This window comes from Bos indicus x Bos taurus, chromosome 16 (assembly GCF_003369695.1).
Source record: "Bos indicus x Bos taurus breed Angus x Brahman F1 hybrid chromosome 16, Bos_hybrid_MaternalHap_v2.0, whole genome shotgun sequence".
NCBI classification, from domain to species: domain Eukaryota; kingdom Metazoa; phylum Chordata; class Mammalia; order Artiodactyla; family Bovidae; genus Bos; species Bos indicus x Bos taurus.
In genome coordinates this window covers 50,041,198-50,060,634 of record NC_040091.1, presented here as the reverse complement: position 1 = coordinate 50,060,634, position 19,437 = coordinate 50,041,198, and the positions used below count along the sequence as shown (strand labels likewise).

The window sequence follows — 19,437 nt, the reverse complement described above, 5'->3', positions numbered from 1 at the left end:
GTAGCAGCAGCAGAACTGGAATAAAGTTTGTAGACTCTGAGGGAGAAATTTTGATTTAAGGTCAGTGAACAGCGGGCACCCCAGGAGGAGGTGGGAGGGAGGTGCGGTGTCACAGGGCCTGTGGGCGTGCTGGACACTGCTTGACCTCTTTCTCTAGTCCTGGCTTTGAGTCCTGCTTCCTCCAGGGCTCGAGGAAGAAAAGGCAATTGCTGTTTATTTTTTTGTTGTTGTTTTTTAGACTGCACCATGTACTCCAGTAGCTTCCCTAGTAGCTCAGATGGTAAAGAATCTGCCTGCAGTGCAAGAGACCTGTGTTTGATCCCTGGGTTGGGAAGATCCTCTAGAGAAGGGAATGACCACCCACTGCAGTATTCTTACCTGGGAAATTCCATGGACAGAGGAGCCTGGCAGGCTACAGTTCATGGGGTCACTGAGTCGGACACAACTGAAGCGGCTTAACACACACATACATGCAGCATGTGGGATCTTGTCCCTCCACCAGGGAAGAATCCCCCAACCAACGCACTGGGAGCATAGACTCCTAACCAGTGGACTGCCAGGGAAATCCCAGAAGAGATGCTGCCCAGCACCCTGAGCTACAGCTGAGATGCCCGTGCAGGGAGTTCTCCAGGGAAAGCTCAGTATTAATGTTATGCCTCAGATAACAGAGGAGCATGTAGAAAATGGCAATAATGTGGTTTACTCTGAACCAACTGAATCAGGTGATTCAAGGCCAGCAATATTTCTCAGAGGCCCTCAGCACCTGGATCTTCTCAGATCCAGGAAAAGAGTGTGACAGGATATGTGACCAGTGCAAGTTCAATGCGTGAAGCAGGGCACCCAAGGCTGGTGCTCTGGAACAACTCAAAGGGACAGGGTAGGGAGAGAGGGAGGGGGGTTCAGGATGTGGGGGACACATGTATACCTGTGGCCGATTCATGTTGATGTACGGCAAAAACCATCACAATATTGTAAAGTATTTATCTTCCAATTAAAAAAAAAGAAAAGAGTGTGACAGGGAGCCATGCACAAGAGCCAGAACCTGGACCAGCACGAAGTCTAGAACTTGGCGCCGTGCAGCCCCGAGCAGCCCTGAGCAGGTCTGACCACACCCGCTGTGCTGGTTGTCGTTGACTCTGAGCCTAAATTTTCCCAGTTATTAAGCGCCTATCATAATAGAGGCTGTTAGACCCAAGGGCTGCTTTGAAGAAGCAGACAGACAAGATCTCGATCCAGAGGAGGAATAAGGAAAAGGATCCGCTCTCCACACTTTCTGTTGGATTAATTTCTCAACTTCCCATCAAGCCTGTGGGAGGACACGTGGGAATGTGTCCAGAGAAGCACCCAGGACACCATAACAGGCACAGTAGGGCAGCACTTCCAGGTCCCAGAAGATCCTCCCAAGAGGTGGGGTTGGGGGGCAGGGAGAGGCATTTATGCTGGGACCTGGTTGCCTGTCTTAGGTCTGGGTGGCTTTAAGAAAGAAAGCTGAGTGGGTCTCAGCTTTGATCTGTGGCCCTCAGGACTGGAAATTCCCAACAGTGAAGCCCTTTCTACCTCCCTCCACTCCGCCCCCACTCAGACCAAGTGTCCACAGTCACCCACAGGACCCAACCCACTGCCAGACCAGTTTGCCCAGTTTTAAGATGAGGTGGTTGGACAGCATCACCGACTTGATGGACATGAGTCTGAGCAAGCTTTGGGAGTTGGTGATGGACAGAGAAGTTGGTGACGGACAGTGCTGCAGTCCATGGGGTCGCAAAGAGTCGGACACGACTGAGTGACTGAACTGCAGGAGACGCTCACTTCCGGTTGTCAGATGACATCCAGTCCAGAAGTTAATGGACAAGACCAAACCATTAAAGTCTGTGGTCAGCTTTGGGGGGAAACTGCAGAGCTTTATGTTGAGAAGAGTCATGCTAGAGAATTCGAGGCCTTGGCCTTCTTAGCAGGTCCGTGGGGTTGGGGGTGGGGATGGGGTGGGGTGGGATGGGGGCGTCATCTCTTCAGAGCCGGGCCTTCGGCTTGCCCTCGGATGGCAATGTGGGCGGGTGTGGTGGAGCTTCGCCCAGACAGGCGGAGAAGTCAAGTCCTTGCGTCCGGCGACCAGCGCGGGGTTTTGGGTTTTGACTGCAGAACCGCGGGCAGCGGAGCGGCAGCACGGCCACCCCCGCTCCGCTCACCGCCCACCCAGCCTAGGTGGGCGAGGCGCAGGCCTGAGGGTTTTGGAAGGAGCTGCGCGTGTTGGGGGGAGGTATCTCGTCCGGTGGAAGGTGGAGGCTTCTGAGGCGCTGGGACCCTCGTCACCCCGAACCTGCTCCCGGGGACCGTGACCCAACAAATAGCCGACCTCCAACTTTTCCCAGGGCGGAGGTCCTGCCGCGCCCGTCAGTCCGCAGGCTTCTGGCCGGCAGCTGGAGGCCGCGTCCACGCGGGTCTTTCGCCTGGGTCGCCTCCGGACAGACGCGCGGAGGGACCGTTTGTGGTCGGCAAGGGCAGTGGCGACCGGACGGGGCGTGCCAGACCCCCCGGGGGACCGCGGCCCTCGGGTAGGGGCTGGCAGAGGGGGCGGGGCGCGGCAGGAGGGGCTGCCCGAGCTGGGGGGCGGGGCGGCCGGCGCGGGGGGCGCGGCCCGGTTCGGGGCGGGGCGGCTCCGGGCTCCGCGCTCCGTCCGCCCTCGCTCCCGCGCCGCGCGCCCTCCCTCTCCACCCGCCTGTGCCGCCGCCGCGGCAGCCGGCGAAGCAACTTCCGAGCGCCCGCGACCGCCGGACCCCGGCGCCGCCCCCGGCCCAGCGCACCGCCAGCCGAGGCCATGGACGAGCTGGCCTGGCTGCTGCCCCCGCTCCTGCTGCTCTGCGCGCAGCACCGCGGCGCCAGGTGAGCGAGAGCCGGTCCGCCCTGCGGCCGCCCTCGGTGCGGATCCCGCGCCGCCGCGCCCGGGCTGCGAGATGGAGCCCCGCGCGAACCCTGGTCTTCAGGGCCCCGGTCTGTCCCCCGCCCACCGGTTCCCACCGTGTCTGCCCCCATCCCCTCCTCCACGACTCTCCCAGCGCCGGCCCTCCTCTCTCCAAACTCGCCGCGACGATGCCCTTGGGCGCGGGCAGCGGCGTGTTCTAGGTTCCGGCTGCCCCGGTGCTGTCCGCCGTCCCGGTGCTGAACCCGGCCGCGGGGCCGGTCGAGGGCGTCACAGCAGCTCTCCGTTCCTCCCCAGCCGGGGCTCTTCTGCTGAGCTCGGGTTCCTCGGCCCCGGCCGCCACTTGGCCGGTCCCTGGCTGGCTGGTGTCCTTCCAGGCGCGGCTTGAGCGCTCAGCATGGAAGAAAGGAGGGGTCCTGAGAACACGGGGAGCGGGTTGTGCCCCTTCCCCTGACAGCATCGCTCCCCGCAGCAGCTTCCGTGCAGCTAGCAGTCTGGGGTGGACACGAAGGCGCGTCCTCATAGCGGGTCTGGTTGTGGGTCTCCCTTCTGGGGCCATTTCAAATGCCACCCAACTCTAGAGAATGCGAATGGGGGAGCCAGGTGCCCCTGGCAGGAGAGAGACTCCAGATTTCTCCTTAATTCTGTCAGGAGAGCGGATGAGGCGCCCTGTCTGCCCTAGAGAGGGAAGAGGCTAAGAAGAAAGGTCCCAGTGCTGGGGCTCCCTCGCTGGCTCCCAGGGCCAGTGCAGTTCCAGCTCGCTTTTTGCATCTCTGCAGGCTGGACTTGATGTGGGCCCCAGGTCACCCAGTGTCCTGAGCACTGAGTCTGGTCACCTTTGAGGGGCCCTTTTGAAAATCAGCTGGGTGCAAGGACTGCAGAAAAAGCAGAGCAAAACCAGCTCTCCCCACCCCTTTCCCCAGCATTCCAGACTTCGTGGTCAACCAGCTGATGCCCCAGACTTTAAAAGCTAGAAATGGTTGAATGCTGACCTGTGTTTTGGCTGTAGGTGCTCGGTCAACATGTAGCATGGCTCTGTGTGTGTGTGTGGTCACACCTTCCTTGTTGCTGGGTTGGTGTAGAGTCAGGAAGGCCTGGGTCTGGCTGGAGAGGCGGACATCCCGCTGAGGTCACAGGCAGTGTTGATGTGGCCCCCGTCCCATTCCTTGTTTTTATCAAGCCCGATGGGCCGTTCTCCTCTCTCTTCTTCTGTTTCATGGTCCCAGGAAGGACAAAGTGTCCTGGTGTGGCCATAGGCAGATATGCTGGGAGCTGGGGGTGGGGGTGGGGGAGGGGTCAGCTGCTGGCTCATGCCCTCAGTCTTGTAGCCCCAGTTCTGAAATACAAGCTGCTCTGAACTCCCAAGTCTTTACCCAAGTTTGACACCGAAACTCACCTGGCAGCAAAGCCTGCCCTGCTCATTTTGTCTTTATTCATGCTACTCATGGGGCATATTTACATGTTTGCTGCTGGAAAATTCTCCAAACACCTCTTTCCCCCAACCAAGTCCATAAGTGCCTCATATCACCCTTCTCCAGTCTACAGTGTTCTGAACTCTGGCCCCATCTGGATCCTAGGTTGTGGGGTGAGGGGGACCTGTCTGCCTGCAGGAAGGCTGAGGCCCCAGTTGGGACAAGAACCTCCAGGCTTTCGGGGCCTTCATCCATTCAGGCCTCCTTTCCCATCTGCTCTGTGTCCCTCCACTCGAAAACAAGAGGAACAGTGTCCTCACTTCCGTCATCACCTCCCTCCACCGGGGCACTGTGGGGGTGGACCGTGGGGCTGAGGGAAGGGCCTCTCTGCTGCAACTACTAAGCGAGATCCCAGGGTTTCTGGTGGGATGAGAGGGGGGTGAGCCTCACAGACTTTGTGTGTTGGGTCAAGGCCATGCATCCCTGAGTTTGAAGGTCCGCTCACACAGCGGCCTCCTAAGCTTGCCGGCTGCACACCTGAGTGGGTGGCCTCCCCAGCTGCTGGCACCTCCGTCTCCCTGGAGAAGCTGCGCCTGCGGCTCCCGCCCGCCTTCACCTCCTGTGCGAGCATCGTGGTGTTTGCCTTGGTAACTGAGGTGCCAGCACGGTGGTGGCTGCTCTAGAAGCAGAGCTGTCAGGGATCTGTGGACTCGTGTGTGCACAGGGGAGGCTCCTGGGGGGCGCCTGCTGCCTCGCTCAGCTACGCCCACCTTCCCTTCCAGTCCCCAGGGGCACAGGCAAGTGATGGGCTGGGCTCTCTCTCAGGAGAGAAGAGAGGAAAGTGAAGCCAGGAGAGGGCGGGGCCTGGCTACACCAGGGGTAGCCAGGGTGGAAGCTGCCTGTGATTTCAAGGCACCTGCTTCGTTCAGGAGCTTGAGCCTAGTGTGTCTCTGAGCTCTAGGCCAGCGCCGGCCAGACCTCTTCTCAGGACAAGGTCGATGTCCCTGCTTTCTAACTCCATGCAGAGCTCCCAGCAGTGGAGCTGGTTCCCGGCCCACCCCCACTGACTGCCTGAACCAGTGGAGGTGGGCGGGGTCCTCCAGGACTCAGAGTAGCACAGTCCTCGGGCAGCCCCAGCCCCCACATTCCTTGATGGCTGCAGAAATACCCATCCTCATCCCAAGTGAGATGTGACCCAGGGCAGCCTGCTCCCTTCTCATCCCTGGAGACGGCAGAGGCTGACTGGGGTCCTGACACTTTCTGGTGAGTTTCAGGGGGGTGCTGCCCTTGACCTTGCCTCTGTGCCCCTGAGTGGATGTGGGGGCCCTGGCCAAGGGCAGGTGTATCCACCTGTGTGCCAGCCTGAGCTCAGGAATGATGGCGTCTCCTAACAGCCTGGCTGCAGGTAGGCCAGCCGCTACACAAGACGGCATCTGGGCCGGTCCAAAAATAAAGCCTTGTTCAATCCCTTCATATCCGACCTTCAGGGTGACCTCCATTTGCATTTTTAATTGTGCTTTACTAGGGATCAGGGCTTCAGTTAATTCTGTCTTTTACTTTGTCACCAAAGAACCTGCCCTGTGCACATGTCCCACCCAGCCTTGCCTGGAGGGACCCTGTGGGCCTGCAGGGTGGGGCAGGCTTCGCGGGGCTCACTAGCTGAGGACCTCCTGTCATAGTCAGCCTCCCCACAGGCACCCGGCCTGGTGCTTCCCAAGCCCCCGGCAGCCCCCAGGGCTTCTTGAGCCCACCTCTGTGGATGGCTTCAGGGCTGGTCCAGTGGGTTGCTCAGCCCCACGGACTGCATCCGAGTTTGCTCCTGGCCCCTCTCTTCCCCCACTCCCCCACCGTTGGTCTGGACTAGGCCCCTTCCCGTCTCCACGGCCTGGCCAACTCAGCCCAGCTTCCCCCACCTCCACAATGGGCCCCCAGTTTATCCCCAGGACACTCCCCAGCCCCTCCCTCACCAGTACCAGTCCCCCCCGTCCCCCGTCCACCCCTTTCCACTCTCTGCCCAATGCCTCCTGCCACCCTCCAGGCCCCTCCCAGGGCCCCCCATGCGGAGTCCTCGCCTGCCTCCCACCTCTTCCCATCCCTGAGACTCCCATTCTCTCTCTTTGAGCTCTAATGTCACTTTCCCCAGGGGGCCGGTGTGGGGTGGCTGTCCCTGTGTCCCCAGTCAGAGGACTCCTGACCTCACCTTTCAGTGACTCTGTTCACACTCACAGCCCTCGAGTTGCCACCCCTCATGGACACTGACCATGCTGGGCTTGGCCCACAACTGCCCTTGCCTGGCTCAGCCACATCCCTGGAGTAGGGCGGCACTGAGGGTCTCGCCTGCCAGATGAAGGGTGGATGAATACAGGAGTAACCAGGCAGCTTCCTGCAGGGCCAAGAGCAGGACCAGGAGAGGGATGGGGTCAGTGGAAGTGGGGGGAATCAGCTTGAAGATATGGGTATGGTCAGAGTTAGGGCTGGAGAAAGGAGTCGGGGCAGAGGGCAAGGTCTGGAGGGTGAAGCAGGCTTCTAAGGGGAGATGGGAGAGGAGAGTCAGGAAGCACTGGCAGCCTGGGGGTGCTGGGGTGAGGGCAGAGCTGGGAGGGGTGGGCAGCAGCCCTGAGGGGGCCCAGCGGGGCCAGGGGTCTTCTCAAGGTTGCCAGAAGGGCCCAGAGTGGGGACCCAGGCATGCGGCCACACCTGACTCGGGGACAGGGAGGAACAGCCTCAAGGCTCCTTGCAACCTTCATCCAGACCTGGCCAGTCATGTTCCTGTCCCCTGGGCTGTGGCCAGGCTCTGGCCAAGGTGACCAAGAGGCCTTCTCTGCTCAAGGGGAGGGAAGTGACTCAGACGGAAACTCGAGGGTTGCTCCTAAATGTCCCTCCTCCTTCTGGCTGTCCAGTTTAGGAGAAATACCACTCCCTCACGGTGGGCCAGAATAAGAAGAGGGTCTGAGGGTCCCATGGCTGCTGTAACAGTGGCTGCAAGCTGGAGGATGTAACAGGAATTTATCCTCCAGTAATTCTGGGGCCAGGAGTCTGAAGCCAAGGTGTTGGCAGGGCTGGGAGAGTCTGTCCATGCCTCTGTCCAGTCCCTGGGAATGCTGGAGTCCCCCATGTCCCTGGGCTTGTGGCCTCATCACTCAGACACCCGCCTCTTTGGGCACATGGCTTCTCCCTGGACGTCCATTTCCTCTTCTTGTAAGGATATTCATCCTGGATTTAGAGCCCACCTAGTCTAGCATGACCTTATCATAATTAATAATGTCTGTTAAGTCCCTATTTCCCGTTAGGGTTCCATTCTGGAGCTCTGGGTAAATATGAATCTGGGGGGCACTGTTCCCAAGAGGATGGGTAAGCAGAGGAGAGGTGGGCCAGCAGAGCCACTGGGACATCTGGCAGTCAGCGTGTCCAGGCCACAAGATGCCTGTGTGTGTGGGTCCCTGTCTGGCATCCCTAAGGACAGATATCACCAGCACCGGCTGACGGTAGGGTTCACCTGAACCAGCGGACACGGCCTACATCTGCTCCGGGGTCAGGCTGAGTCCCAGAGGCACATGGTAATTTAGGGACTTCTGGGGCCTGCCTAGGAGGGGACAGAGCTGGAAGCCAGACTATGGCCTCCCCACAGGCCCCAGCCCGGCCCTGGATCTCCCTCTCCTGAGCCCTTAGCCTCCTTGTCACATGTTTTTTTTTCTCCCATCACCTCCTACAGGACACTTGGCCCTCAGAGCTGAATGAGAGGCCATGTGCTCTTTGTGGGGTCCCCCAAGGCCAACTTGTTGAGGAACCCCAGAAGTGGAGGTGCAGGCTGGTTATGGAGGGAGGCTGGGGCCTCTGCTTGACCTGGCATCCACCCTCAGGGCCGGGGTGAGGGGGTGGGGGAAGAGGTCAAAGAGTCCCGGGTCCTGCACCTCCAGGGGTCCCTGTGTCCCCGGAGGGCCTTCTCCCTGTCCACTCCTAGCCTAGCTGCCCAGAACAGGCTCTGTCCCTGGTGCCCTGCCTGTGAGGAGCGGACCTTGCGTTTCCAGGGCAATGAATGACATTGGCGACTATGTTGGCTCCAACCTGGAGATATCCTGGCTCCCCAACCTGGACGGCCTGATAGAAGGCTACGCTCGCAACTTTCGGCCCGGCATTGGAGGTGAGAGTGGCTGCTGGACTCGGGCAGACCCTGGGTCTGGCCATGATGTGAACCCCACTGGGCTCTGGGCTGGGGCAGACCCTGGGTCCCCAATAGTGCATCAGAGCACCAGTCCCCAGGAAGCCAGCTGGGAAGGTGAGTCTGCTCAGGCCTGGGCAGATCTGCACCAAGACAGCCTCCCTGCCAAGCTCCCAGCTGTCCCCTGTCCTGCCTGTGGGGGCATTTGCTGGCCTGGTCGAGTTCTCGGGGATGCTGGGGCCTGGGCTCAGCCCAACCTGCCTCCAACCCTGCTGTTTCCTTGCAGGCCCCGCTGTGAACGTGGCGCTCGCCATCGAGGTGGCCAGCATTGACCACATCTCGGAGGTGAACATGGTAGGTCCCGTCGGCACCCCGGCCCTGCCCCGGCTGCGTGCCCCCGGGAGCGGAGGGGCTGACGGCCGGGCCTCTGTGCCCCCAGGAGTACACCATGACAGTGTTCCTGCACCAGAGCTGGCGCGACAGCAGGCTGTCCTACAACCACACCAATGAGACCCTGGGCTTGGACAGCCGCTTCGTGGACAAGCTGTGGCTCCCGGACACCTTCATCGTGAACGCCAAGTCTGCCTGGTTCCACGATGTGACAGTGGAGAACAAGCTCATCCGGCTGCAGCCTGACGGGGTGATTCTCTACAGCATCCGGTGGGCTGCCTGCGAGCGCCGCTGGGAGCTGGGGGTGGGGTTGGGGGGACGGGGTGGTATTTATATCCCCAACAAACAGCAGCTGTGCAGGAAGCAGAGGTTGCTGGCCAGCAGCCAGCACAGGCTGCTTTTTGGCTAACACGTGCCCTTTTCTTTTTAAATTGAGGTGAAGTTCACATAACACCAAATCAAGCATTTAAAAGTGAACAATTCTGTGATTTTAGTACACTCCCCACGGAGTGCAAACACCACCTCCAGCCAGTTCTAACACACTTCACCCTCAAAAGGAGACCCTGTCCCCATCAGCAGTCACCCCCTTCCCTCCTCCTGGCTCCAGAAACCGCCAATCTGCTTTCCAGCTCATAGATTTGCCGATTCTGCACATTTCACACAAAATTAATCCTATGCCACGTGACCTATCGTGTTTGCTTTTTCCCACTTAGTGTAGTGTTTTCGGGGTTCATCTGTACTGTAACATTTATCAGAATTTCCTAACTCTTTATGGCAGAGCCACATTCCGTTGTGTGGACACCAGTTTGTGTATCCACTCCTCCATCAATGGACAGCTGTGGGGCTGTGGACACACGTGTACGTGTGTTTGTTTGTTTTCTGATACACGCCATTTAAAAGTGGACTTAATCGCCCACATTTTAAAAATCAGATTTACACAAAAACCTGAATTCTCTTGGAAAATCAGCCTTTTTACAGGCTGCAGGGTCAGTGGAGACACCTTGAGGCCATTCCAGTGATAGGCGGGGGGAGGACGCTCAGGGTGGACCTGCCTTCTTGGCTCCTGACTTAGGTGTTCTGAAGGATGAGTAAAGTGAACAAAATCCAGTTATTGATCCCTGAAGCGAGACTCACAAATATCTGTAAAGTGGCCACAGTTTCTGCCCAGATGTCAGCAGCTTGCTGACAAAACCAGAGGCAGCCTGGGCACTGCCCCCGCAGCAAGGTCCCACTGGCCGTATGCAGGGGCGTCTCTGCCGTGGGGGGCAGGGGAGCCACCGGTGGCCCTAGGCTGGCCTCACCCCGGCAGACTGGTGTTGTCTGGGCAGAATCACGTCCACGGTGGCCTGCGACATGGACCTGGCCAAGTATCCCATGGATGAACAGGAGTGCATGCTGCACCTGGAGAGTTGTGAGTGTGGCTGGCCTGCCAGTGGGAGGGAGAGGTTGCAGGGGGTCGGGGGGTGGGGGGCAGAAGGCAATGGGGAGGCGGGGCACTGGAGGTGGGGGAAGGGGGCTAGGTGGGGAGGTGGGGGAAGGGGGCTGGGTGGGGAGGTGGGCAGGGGGTGCTGGTGGGATGGGGTGGGGTGCATGTGGGGGATGGGGGTAGGGCACTGGAGTTGGGGCACTGGAGTTGGGGGTGGGGGCAAGGGGGCAGGGGGCACTGGGGGAGGGGTGGGCTGGCCTTGGGGTGTGTGGGGGAGAGGAGGGGGCGTGGGAGAGGGGCAGTGGGGTGGAGATGGGCAGCAGAAGCATAAGGAAGAGAAAGGAGCAGGCTGGCCCTCCTCCCTTGGGTCAGCGTCCTGCCTGTGACAGCTGGCCCCAGAGCCCAGATGAGACAGATACCTATGTCATTGTCCAGTATGGCAACCCCTGTGGGCCACCTGGCAAGGGTGGCCTGCACTTTTGCCAGCTCCTCTGGACTTGCCTACCTTTCCAAGGCCCCAGGTGTGGCCCCAGGCTCCTTGTTCCCTGTCTCTGTGTATCGAACCCTGGTATAGTCAGGGCAGTCCTGTAGGAGCCACCAGGGGCTGAGGAGGGGAGCTGCAGGGGCTGGGGAGGGGGTGCCAGGCCCTGCAGCCCATCCGCGGCCTCTCCTGCAGACGGCTACTCATCCGAGGACATCGTCTACTACTGGTCCGAGAACCAGGAGCAGATCCACGGGCTGGACAAGCTGCAGCTGGCCCAGTTCACCATCACCAGCTACCGCTTCACCACAGAGCTGATGAACTTCAAGTCGGGTAATGTGGTCACTTCCTGTGAGCCCTGCTGCTGGTTTTCTAGTGTTTTCCGTGGGGCCCCTAGTCAGCTCTGAGGGCCCCGAGGTTGCAGCTAGAAAATTGCTGGTCAGTGCAGGCCGTACCCAGCCTAGCTGCTCGGGACAGGCCACAGTGCAAGCCCAGATCAAGTTTCCTCCATCTTGCTCCTCGGCCCTTCATTACTTCCCAGAGTTTGGGGGATATCTGGTGGGGTTGGGGGTACCTTGGGGTTACATTGTCTTCTGGCCTCTCCTGCCCCTTCCCACTCCTGCTGCCCATTCATTGGAGCCAGTGAGCCCAGACTGGCTCTTTCTTGCCGCTCAGCTATGCATGGGGAGGGTGGGGAGAAAGGGGTGGGGGACCATACCCTGGGAGGGTCCTGGCGGGCCAGCAGCCACACTAGGCTCTCCTCTCCTTTCTCTGGTGGCCCTGCAGCAAGGCTGGCCCTTTCCTGACCCATCAGGCTATTGGGAGGTGGGGACGAGGGCCCTCCTTCCTTTGGAGGCTGGCAGTGGCCCGGCCGCTCCCCCAGCCCTCCTCTCCCGGTGCTGTTGAGGGTGGTGGGCCTGGTGCTGATGCTGTTGGGGGTGCTCTCCGGCAGCCGGCCAGTTCCCCCGACTCAGCTTGCACTTCCACCTGCGGAGGAACCGCGGCGTCTACATCATCCAGTCCTACATGCCCTCCGTCCTCCTGGTCGCCATGTCCTGGGTCTCCTTCTGGATCAGCCAGGCAGCAGTGCCCGCCAGGGTGTCTCTAGGTAGGGGCCCTGGCCTGTCCTCCGAGGGAGCAGGTGGGAGGGTGGGAGTCGGGCCTGGACCTGTCCTGAACACTGGCCCACGTCCTGGGGCAGAGGCCAGCTAGGCCAGCCCCGGTAAGAGGAGCCTGACCTGCACTCAGGTTGGGTGGGGTGGCAGGGCTCCAGGGACGGCACCCTCTGTGCCCCCAGGCATCACCACAGTGCTGACCATGACCACGCTGATGGTCAGTGCCCGCTCCTCCCTCCCACGGGCATCGGCCATCAAGGCATTGGATGTGTACTTCTGGATCTGCTATGTCTTTGTGTTCGCTGCCCTGGTGGAGTATGCCTTTGCCCACTTCAATGCTGACTACCGGAAGAAACAGAAGGCCAAGGCCAAGGCCAAGGTCAAGGTTAAGGAGCAGAGGGCTGAGGTGAGGCTGGGCAGGGCAAAGGACAGCCCCTCCCCCAGCACCGCCAAGGGCCAGCATTGCTGGCAGGGTGGGGGGCATTTTGTCCCGCGCTCAGCCCGGCCCCCCTCTCTCCTGCTATGTGGATGGAGCCACTGGTTGGGTTGGGGTCCCCCGTGCTGGCTGGGTCAGGGGTCCCCCGTGCTGGCTGGGTCAGGGGTCCCCCTGCTGGTCAGGTTGGGGGTCCCTCTAGCTGTCTGAGTTGGGTTCCTGCCCTTGCTGTCAGGGTCTGGGTCCCCCCTGCTGGCTGGGTTGGGGTCCCTGCCCCCCGCTTTCTGGTGCTCAGCCTGCCCCCTCCCCATGCAGATGGACGTGAAGAATGCCATTGTGCTCTTCTCTCTCTCCGCTGCGGGCGTTACTCAGGAGCTAGCTGTGTCCCGCCGGCCATGCCGCTTGCCCGGGAACCTCATGGGCTCCTACAGGTCTGTGGAGGTGGAGACAGGGGAGACAAAGAAGCAGGGGAGCCAGGGGGGCCTCCGTGGGCTTCTCAAGCCCATCGACGCGGACACCATTGACATCTATGCCCGTGCTGTGTTCCCTGCGGCCTTTGCCGCCGTCAACGTCATCTACTGGGCCGCATACACCATGTGAGGCCCACGGGGGGCTTCACTGGCCCAGGACCTCCTGGGGGAAGGATCCTGGGCAGCTCTGAGTGTTTCAGAGGAGGCAGGACCATGGGCCAGATGAGATGAGAGGAAAGCTTCGGTCTCGCTCAGCGCTCCCAGGCTCTGACCCCACATTTGCCAGGACCCCGTCTGCAGACACCTCCTCTCCAGCAGCCCAAACGCCTGACCCAGTAGCCAGGCAGGCACGGCCCTGGGAGCTTCACGTCAACTTGGAGACAGATCCTGACTCAGGGACTGGCTCTGTGGGTCTGGACCAGGGAGGGGGAGGAGGCCGGGTGAGGATGGTGCTCAAGTCTCGCGAGACCATGGGAAGGGCATTCCCGGGCATTGGGTCCCAGCATGAAATAAAACGGAGCCTTTGGCCATCACTCACACTGTGGCTGTGGCCTCCTCTCCTGGGGCCTGCACGGCCCTCCTCCACTGTGGGCTCCACAGGTTTGGGACAGAGGGGCTCCGGGTTGGGATGTAGGGGCTGAAGGTGTCCCTGGGGTTCATGGCGAGGTGCCACCATAGTGCCTTCTGAATGTGGTGATGGGACAACAGTGGCCACCGAGTCCCCACAAATGCCCAGCCCCTCCCACCTCTGCTGCCACCAGGGACTCAGGGTGACAGGGCCACTGCTCTTAGAAGGGCTCCAAGTGCTCCCACACCAGAGCAGAGCAGGCTGTCACACTGGAGGGAACAGAGGCAACCGTGGGGCAGCTGTGGGTGAGCTGTCTACTGCGAGGTCAGGAATGCCAGGCCCAGGGCCCTGCTGTGATCAGGTGGCAGCCTGGCCATGACCCCACTGGCCTGAGGTCCTCCCCAAGCCACCTTGAGGGGTGGCAGTGACTTTGTGGGAATCAGAAAGGGTGCCTGCTGGGCCACCTGCCCTCAGCCAGCACACGTGCCCAGGATGTGCAGTGTTCCCAAGCTCTGGGGGCAGGTGCTGGGGACCCTCACCATGGGCAGGCTGAGCTGGCTGAGTGACCCAAGGCCAGCTGAGCCCACAGCGGGCTCCCACAGAAGCAGCCGTGTCTGAGGCCTGTACCTTCCCAGGGTCCACACCTTCAGCTTGAAGACCTTACCTCCTGAAGACGCCTTCCTGAAGGGCTGCCCTCCGGGCCTCTGCTCTAAAGGACTGGCCTGAAGGGCTGGGCAGGGTCATCCCAGGGGCGGGATCGGCCAGGGAGTGGGACCCCCAGACCCCATCGTGACCCACGTGGGAGCAGGAGAAAGCAGGAGGCAAAGTCTGGACACACAGGCCCCAGGCCAACTCCGGACAGTGGGGGTGGCAGGCCATACCCGGCCAGTTCTGAGAATGAGGACAGCGAGACCTTTTTCTCCACCTCCCAGATGGGTACCTTCTGGCCTGCATGCCCAGAAGGGTCACCACGCCCTCCTCCTGGAAGGTGGAGCATGGCCTGGGGGTGAGATGTCCAGGCCCAGCTGGCACCCTGAAGCTACTGAGCTGGATCACAGCACCCCTGGCACCTAGGGTCCTGCCCCAAGGCCTGCCTTCCCCGGGACCTCTGGTGGCCACACAGGTGGGTCCAAGATATCTGGAACTTCTGTCCTTACCTGGTTCCAGAAGCTGGTGAGCCAACCCCCCTCTGCTGCCAGGACCCTGCCCACCCGGCGCCACCTCTCCACACTGTCCCCACCACTCCCAGGCTGCCCTCCTTCTGCTGCGCGTACCCACAGGAGCTATTTAAAGCCGGCTTTGTGACTGCCTTGGGCACCCACGCAGTGAGGCCCGCCCGGGCAGGAGACTTCTCCTGATTCCAAAGCCAGCAATCACTCCCTCTAGCCTGCAGGCTGCTATTTCTGCCCACGTGTTTACAGGGCTGGAAAGAGGGATGGGAAGGGTTGATGCTCTTTAAATGCAGTTCTGTGCTGGTGCTGTTGACTCGAGCAGATTGAAGGCCAGGGGTGGATGGAGATTTGCAGTTGAGAGGAGCCAAGTCGGGCAGGGGGGCAGTGTTCCCTGCAGGGGCACCCAGGCTGGGAGTAGGGTGGGGTGGCAGGGAGTGGGTCTGGACTCTGTCTATGGGGACTGGTGACTTTCTTTGTGACCCCAAGAGCTGTAGCCCACCAGGCTCCTCTGTCCATGGAATTTTCCAGGCAAGAATACTGGAGCAGGTTGTCATTTCCTACTCCACGGGATCTTCCCCATCCAGGGATTGAATCCACATCTCCTGTGTCTCCTGCATTGGCCGGCAGGTTCTTTACCACTAGCACCACCTGGGCTTCCTTGTCTGTGGTCTCCCGCGGAGGCTGGGACACCTGTGTTATCTGGGTAGATGCCCAAATGCTTCCCTGAGAGCTGGACCAGCTCTTCCCCAAGGTTGGAGGGGCCGCAGTGTCAGGGGACAGGGCCTCAGCTTCCCTCTGCCCCCACTTACCCTTCCTTCTCCCTCCCTGTGAGGCTGACAGCCTGCCCACTGGGTGGAGCCCACACCTGGGGGGCATGGCTTGAGACAAGGACCTGGTGCAGGGAGTTTATTTGGGGGAAGATGTTTCCTCAGGCAGCTATTACAGAGTACCACAGACTGGTGGGCTTAAAATTCAGAAATTCAGGGACTTCCCTGGTTGGCCCAGCGATCAGCACTCTGAACTTGCGGTGCCTTAGCCTGGGTTTGACTCCTGGTTGATGAGGAAGTAAGATCCCACAAGCTGCAAGGCACAGCCGAAAAATAGAAAAAGAAAAAAGAAGAAAACCTGGTGCTTTCAGAGTTCTGGGGACCAGGTGTCCAGGACCCAGAGGCGGACAGGCTGGGCTCCCGAAGGCTGATGGCAAGCCTGCCCCAGGCCTCTCCCCAGCTCCCCGTGCTGCTGGCCATTGCCGGCACCCCTGGATTGTGGATACATCACCCTGTCTCCGCCTCCGTCATCATGTGACCTCTCTGTGTGTCCCTCCTCTCCTTGTAAAGGCAGCTCTTATTGGACTTGGAGCCTTGTAATCCAGTGTCCTTCATCTTAAGTCATCACAGCCGTGAAGACCCTATTTCCAAATATGGTCACATTCTGAGGTTCTGGTTAGAAGTGAATTTGGGGGTCACTGTTCAACCCAGTACAGAGGGTGACACCCCAAACACAGGAGCAGGGGTGGGGGACACAGAGGTAGAAGGCAAGTGCACAGGTGCTGGACTGGCCTGGGGACCCCTGCAAAGCCCTGGGGAGTGGGCCCCAAATTGTCCTTTTGAAGGAGAGGCTAGGGCTTCACCGACTCCCACCCTCAGGCTGCCTGCCTGCCAGCTGAGCAGCACTCTGGATGCTCCAGAGGGTGCTTGGGGCGGCAGCGGGGGTGCTGCCCTTACAGCGGGACAGTGGCAGGCAGTCACCCCCATGGCGCTCACGTCTGCCAGGATGGCACTGGTCCTCCAAGGTGGTGTCTGTCACAGCAGCAGCAGCAAAAAAAGCGAAATTTAGTGGAAGAAGCCACGGTCAGTGCCGTAGTGCCTCCAACCGGGGCTGTGATCAGCCATTCCCACCCCCCTCTCCTGTCCCCAGCCAGCACTTCTGCTTGCTCAGGGCACCTCCTGGAGCAGGGGCCACCCTGATCCCGGGAAGCCTCGGTCCTTTTGCCCTCACCAGGCGCCTGTCTCCGTGGCCCACTCTGCGCCCACAGGCCACGGGAGCCCGAGAGGTGACTCCTGTAAAACTGAAAGGGTGCCACTCAGATTTCCGCCTGGGGCGGGGGAGAGGGACTCTCCACCTGCCGCTGTCACCACTGTTCTGTGATGGCACCCTTGGGCAGGGCTAGCAGCCACCACAGGCCACTGGCACCTTTGATGGATGTGGAGCTGGCACCTCTGTGAACCAGGTTGCCTTCTCTGTCACTTGGTTTAGGGGCTCAGCCCCCCATGAGGCCACCAAATCAAGCTGAGCCAAGGTGTCTGTGCCATGGCGTCCAAGTACCTCTTAACATAACTTCTTCACCCTTGAGACTCACTTGGTGCTAAGCTGCAGTACCGGTGGTTCCCCCTGTTGCTGGACAGGGCCATGCCCATGTGGCAACCCCATCTGGCAGAGGGCAGCTCCTGGTGTGATGGCACCCACATTCCGAGGTTAGGCACCCAGCCCCCCACCATGAGGGCCTGGTCGCACTCTGGGAGCCACTTTCATATGTGAACCAGTCTTCATGCCAGAGGTTCTGCTCACCCCAGAGCCCTAGGGAACCCCCAGACATTCCCCAGCTGGGCTTTAGCCCCAGGTCAGAGGGTCCAGGGGCAGGATGCCCTCACCTCAGCCCAGACCACAAGGTCTAAGAGCCAGGGCTGTGGTTTCCTTGAGGCCCCTCCTCCCATTGCCATAACTAGGCTCTCGTTGCCTGGATGGCTACAGGCTGCAGGTCTCTGCTCTCTTAGGACCCGGGAGCGTGTCCTCCCATCCACATGGCCACTCGGGCCAGCGCACCTTGTGCTCCTTGGCAGCCCTGCACCCTCTTGCCTATACTTTCTTGTTGTTTCAGCGAAGGCCTGTCTCCTAAACCCTCCTGGGGACCCAGCAGGTGGTGGTTCCAGTGGATTCATCCTCACAGTGCCCCCTGTCCCCACTCCCGAGTCTTCAAGCTCCTCACACACAGCCCAGGGTCTCCACCATCACACCCCAGCTTCAGGGAGCTGCCCCAACTGTACGAGGTGCCACCTCCTTCGGATGGTCCACCCCACTCAAAGGTGAGCACTCACATCAATAAACTGTCCCCTTTCCAGCCTTATGTCCACCCTGCCCCCATTCCAACATCCTGGAGAGCCACCCCCACGCGGCCAAGCATGGGCAAGCCAGGGGTTGTAGGTTCCCCACGTCCGTGCTCAGGCCACTGAGACTCAGTCCTCGCTGTCAGTCTGGACACTGAGAGGGAAGGCGGGGGGAGGCGGGCAGATTCTGAACAGCATGAGATAGTGGGGTGAATCGTGTCCCCCAGAAGATGCCTTAGGACCTCTTCATGGCGCCTGTGAGAGTGACATTGGGAAAAGGGTCTCGGAAGATGCGGTTAAGATGCAGGTTTAGATGAAATGGGTCTCGGGCCCACCCCCCGCATCCTCAGTTAAGGAGCGGACACAGTGAGACGGGACAGAGGCAGGGAGGCATCCACAGGCCACGGAGCCTGAGGCAGGGGCTGGCAGGGGTCCTCCCTGGAGAAGCCTCCAGCCTGCCCCACTCTCGCCGCAGGCTTCTGCCCTCGACCGTGGGAACGGATTTCTGCTGTTTTCAAGACTCCCTAGTCTGTGGCCCTTTGTTACAGCAGCAGTCCCCAACCTTTCTGGCACCAGGGACTGGTTTTGTGGAAGACGATTTCTTCCATAGGGAAGGAGCTGGTCTCAGGCGGATTCTCATGAGGAGCAGGCAAACTAGATCCCTCACGTGAACGAGTCTCAGTTCACAGTAGCGTTCTGCTCTTCGAGGGTCTGATGCTGCCACGGATCTGACGGGAGGCAGCGCTCCCCATGAGAGAGCGATGGGGAGCGGCTGTGAACACAAAGCTTCACTCCCTCCCCTGCCTGCTACTCACCTCCCTCTGCGCAACCTGGCTCCTGACAGGACCAGTACCAGTCTAGGGGTCTAGGGATTGGGAACCCCGGATTACAGCATCCATAGGAATCTCATATGGCAAGTGCCCTTCGACAAAGGTATTGTTGCTGAGTCACTCATTTGTGTCTGACTCTTTGGGACCCCATGGACTGTAGCCCCCCTAGCTCCTCTCTCCATGGGATTTCCCAGGCAAGAATATTGGAGTGGGTTTTCAGTCCCTTCTCCAGGTGATCTTCCCGACCCAGGGATGAAACCCGCATTTCCTGCACTGGCAGGTGGGTTCTTTACTGCTGAGCCACCTGGGAAGCCCACATGTATTTTTAGGGACTCCCAAACAAGTGCAATACGACTAAGATTACAAGACCCTCAGGTGGACTCGCTTACATGGACCGTGAACCTCAGGCCTATGCCTCCCAGTCCAGGTCCGGATCTTAGCACAAGGTCTGGCAAGGGCTCAGGTCAGCCCTCTCGAGGGTCTAGGATTGGACCCGGGGCCTGATGTGACATCAGTACCCCCTGCCCTCCAACTGCAGGAGATGGGGTGACCTGGAGAACTTGCCGGCTCTCCCTGCCCCCAAGGCCGCAGCTGGCTCTGGACACAGCGGCAGGAGGTGTGCAGGCCTCTTCTCACCTCTCACATCCAACAGCAGAGCTGGGCCCTTGGTGTCACTCTCGAGCAGCAACCCCAGGTCTCTTCCAGGACCCAGCAGTGCATCGGCCTCAAGGACCTCAGCGTGTGCAGTGACCTTGGGAAGTGACCCCAGGAGGCAGGAGCAAGCTGGGGCTGGGTAGGGGAGATGGAGGGAAAGCTGGGGGAGTGTGGTCTCCATCCCCGGAGCCCCTGAAAGGCCCCTTGCCACTGCCCTCTGAGGGTGATCAGCTGGGTCTCTTACTCCTGGCCAAGGGCAGCCCCTAGGGATGTTAACCCCCACTCTTTCAGGCTGCCCCATCCTGGGTC

General features: G+C 60.3%; 1 protein-coding gene across 1 annotated transcript; it reads left to right on the top strand.

Annotated features, from left to right (window-relative positions):
* Positions 1-2,675: 2,675 nt before the first annotated feature.
* Positions 2,676-13,339, top strand: GABRD (gamma-aminobutyric acid type A receptor delta subunit). The gene is made up of 9 exons (XM_027565158.1): positions 2,676-2,877; positions 8,355-8,467; positions 8,772-8,839; positions 8,925-9,145; positions 10,204-10,286; positions 10,978-11,115; positions 11,735-11,890; positions 12,080-12,303; positions 12,646-13,339. The coding sequence occupies exons 1-9, from the start codon at positions 2,813-2,815 to the stop codon at positions 12,928-12,930; spliced, it is 1,353 nt and encodes a 450-aa protein (XP_027420959.1). The 5' UTR covers positions 2,676-2,812; the 3' UTR covers positions 12,931-13,339.
* The last annotated feature ends 6,098 nt before the right edge of the window (positions 13,340-19,437 follow it).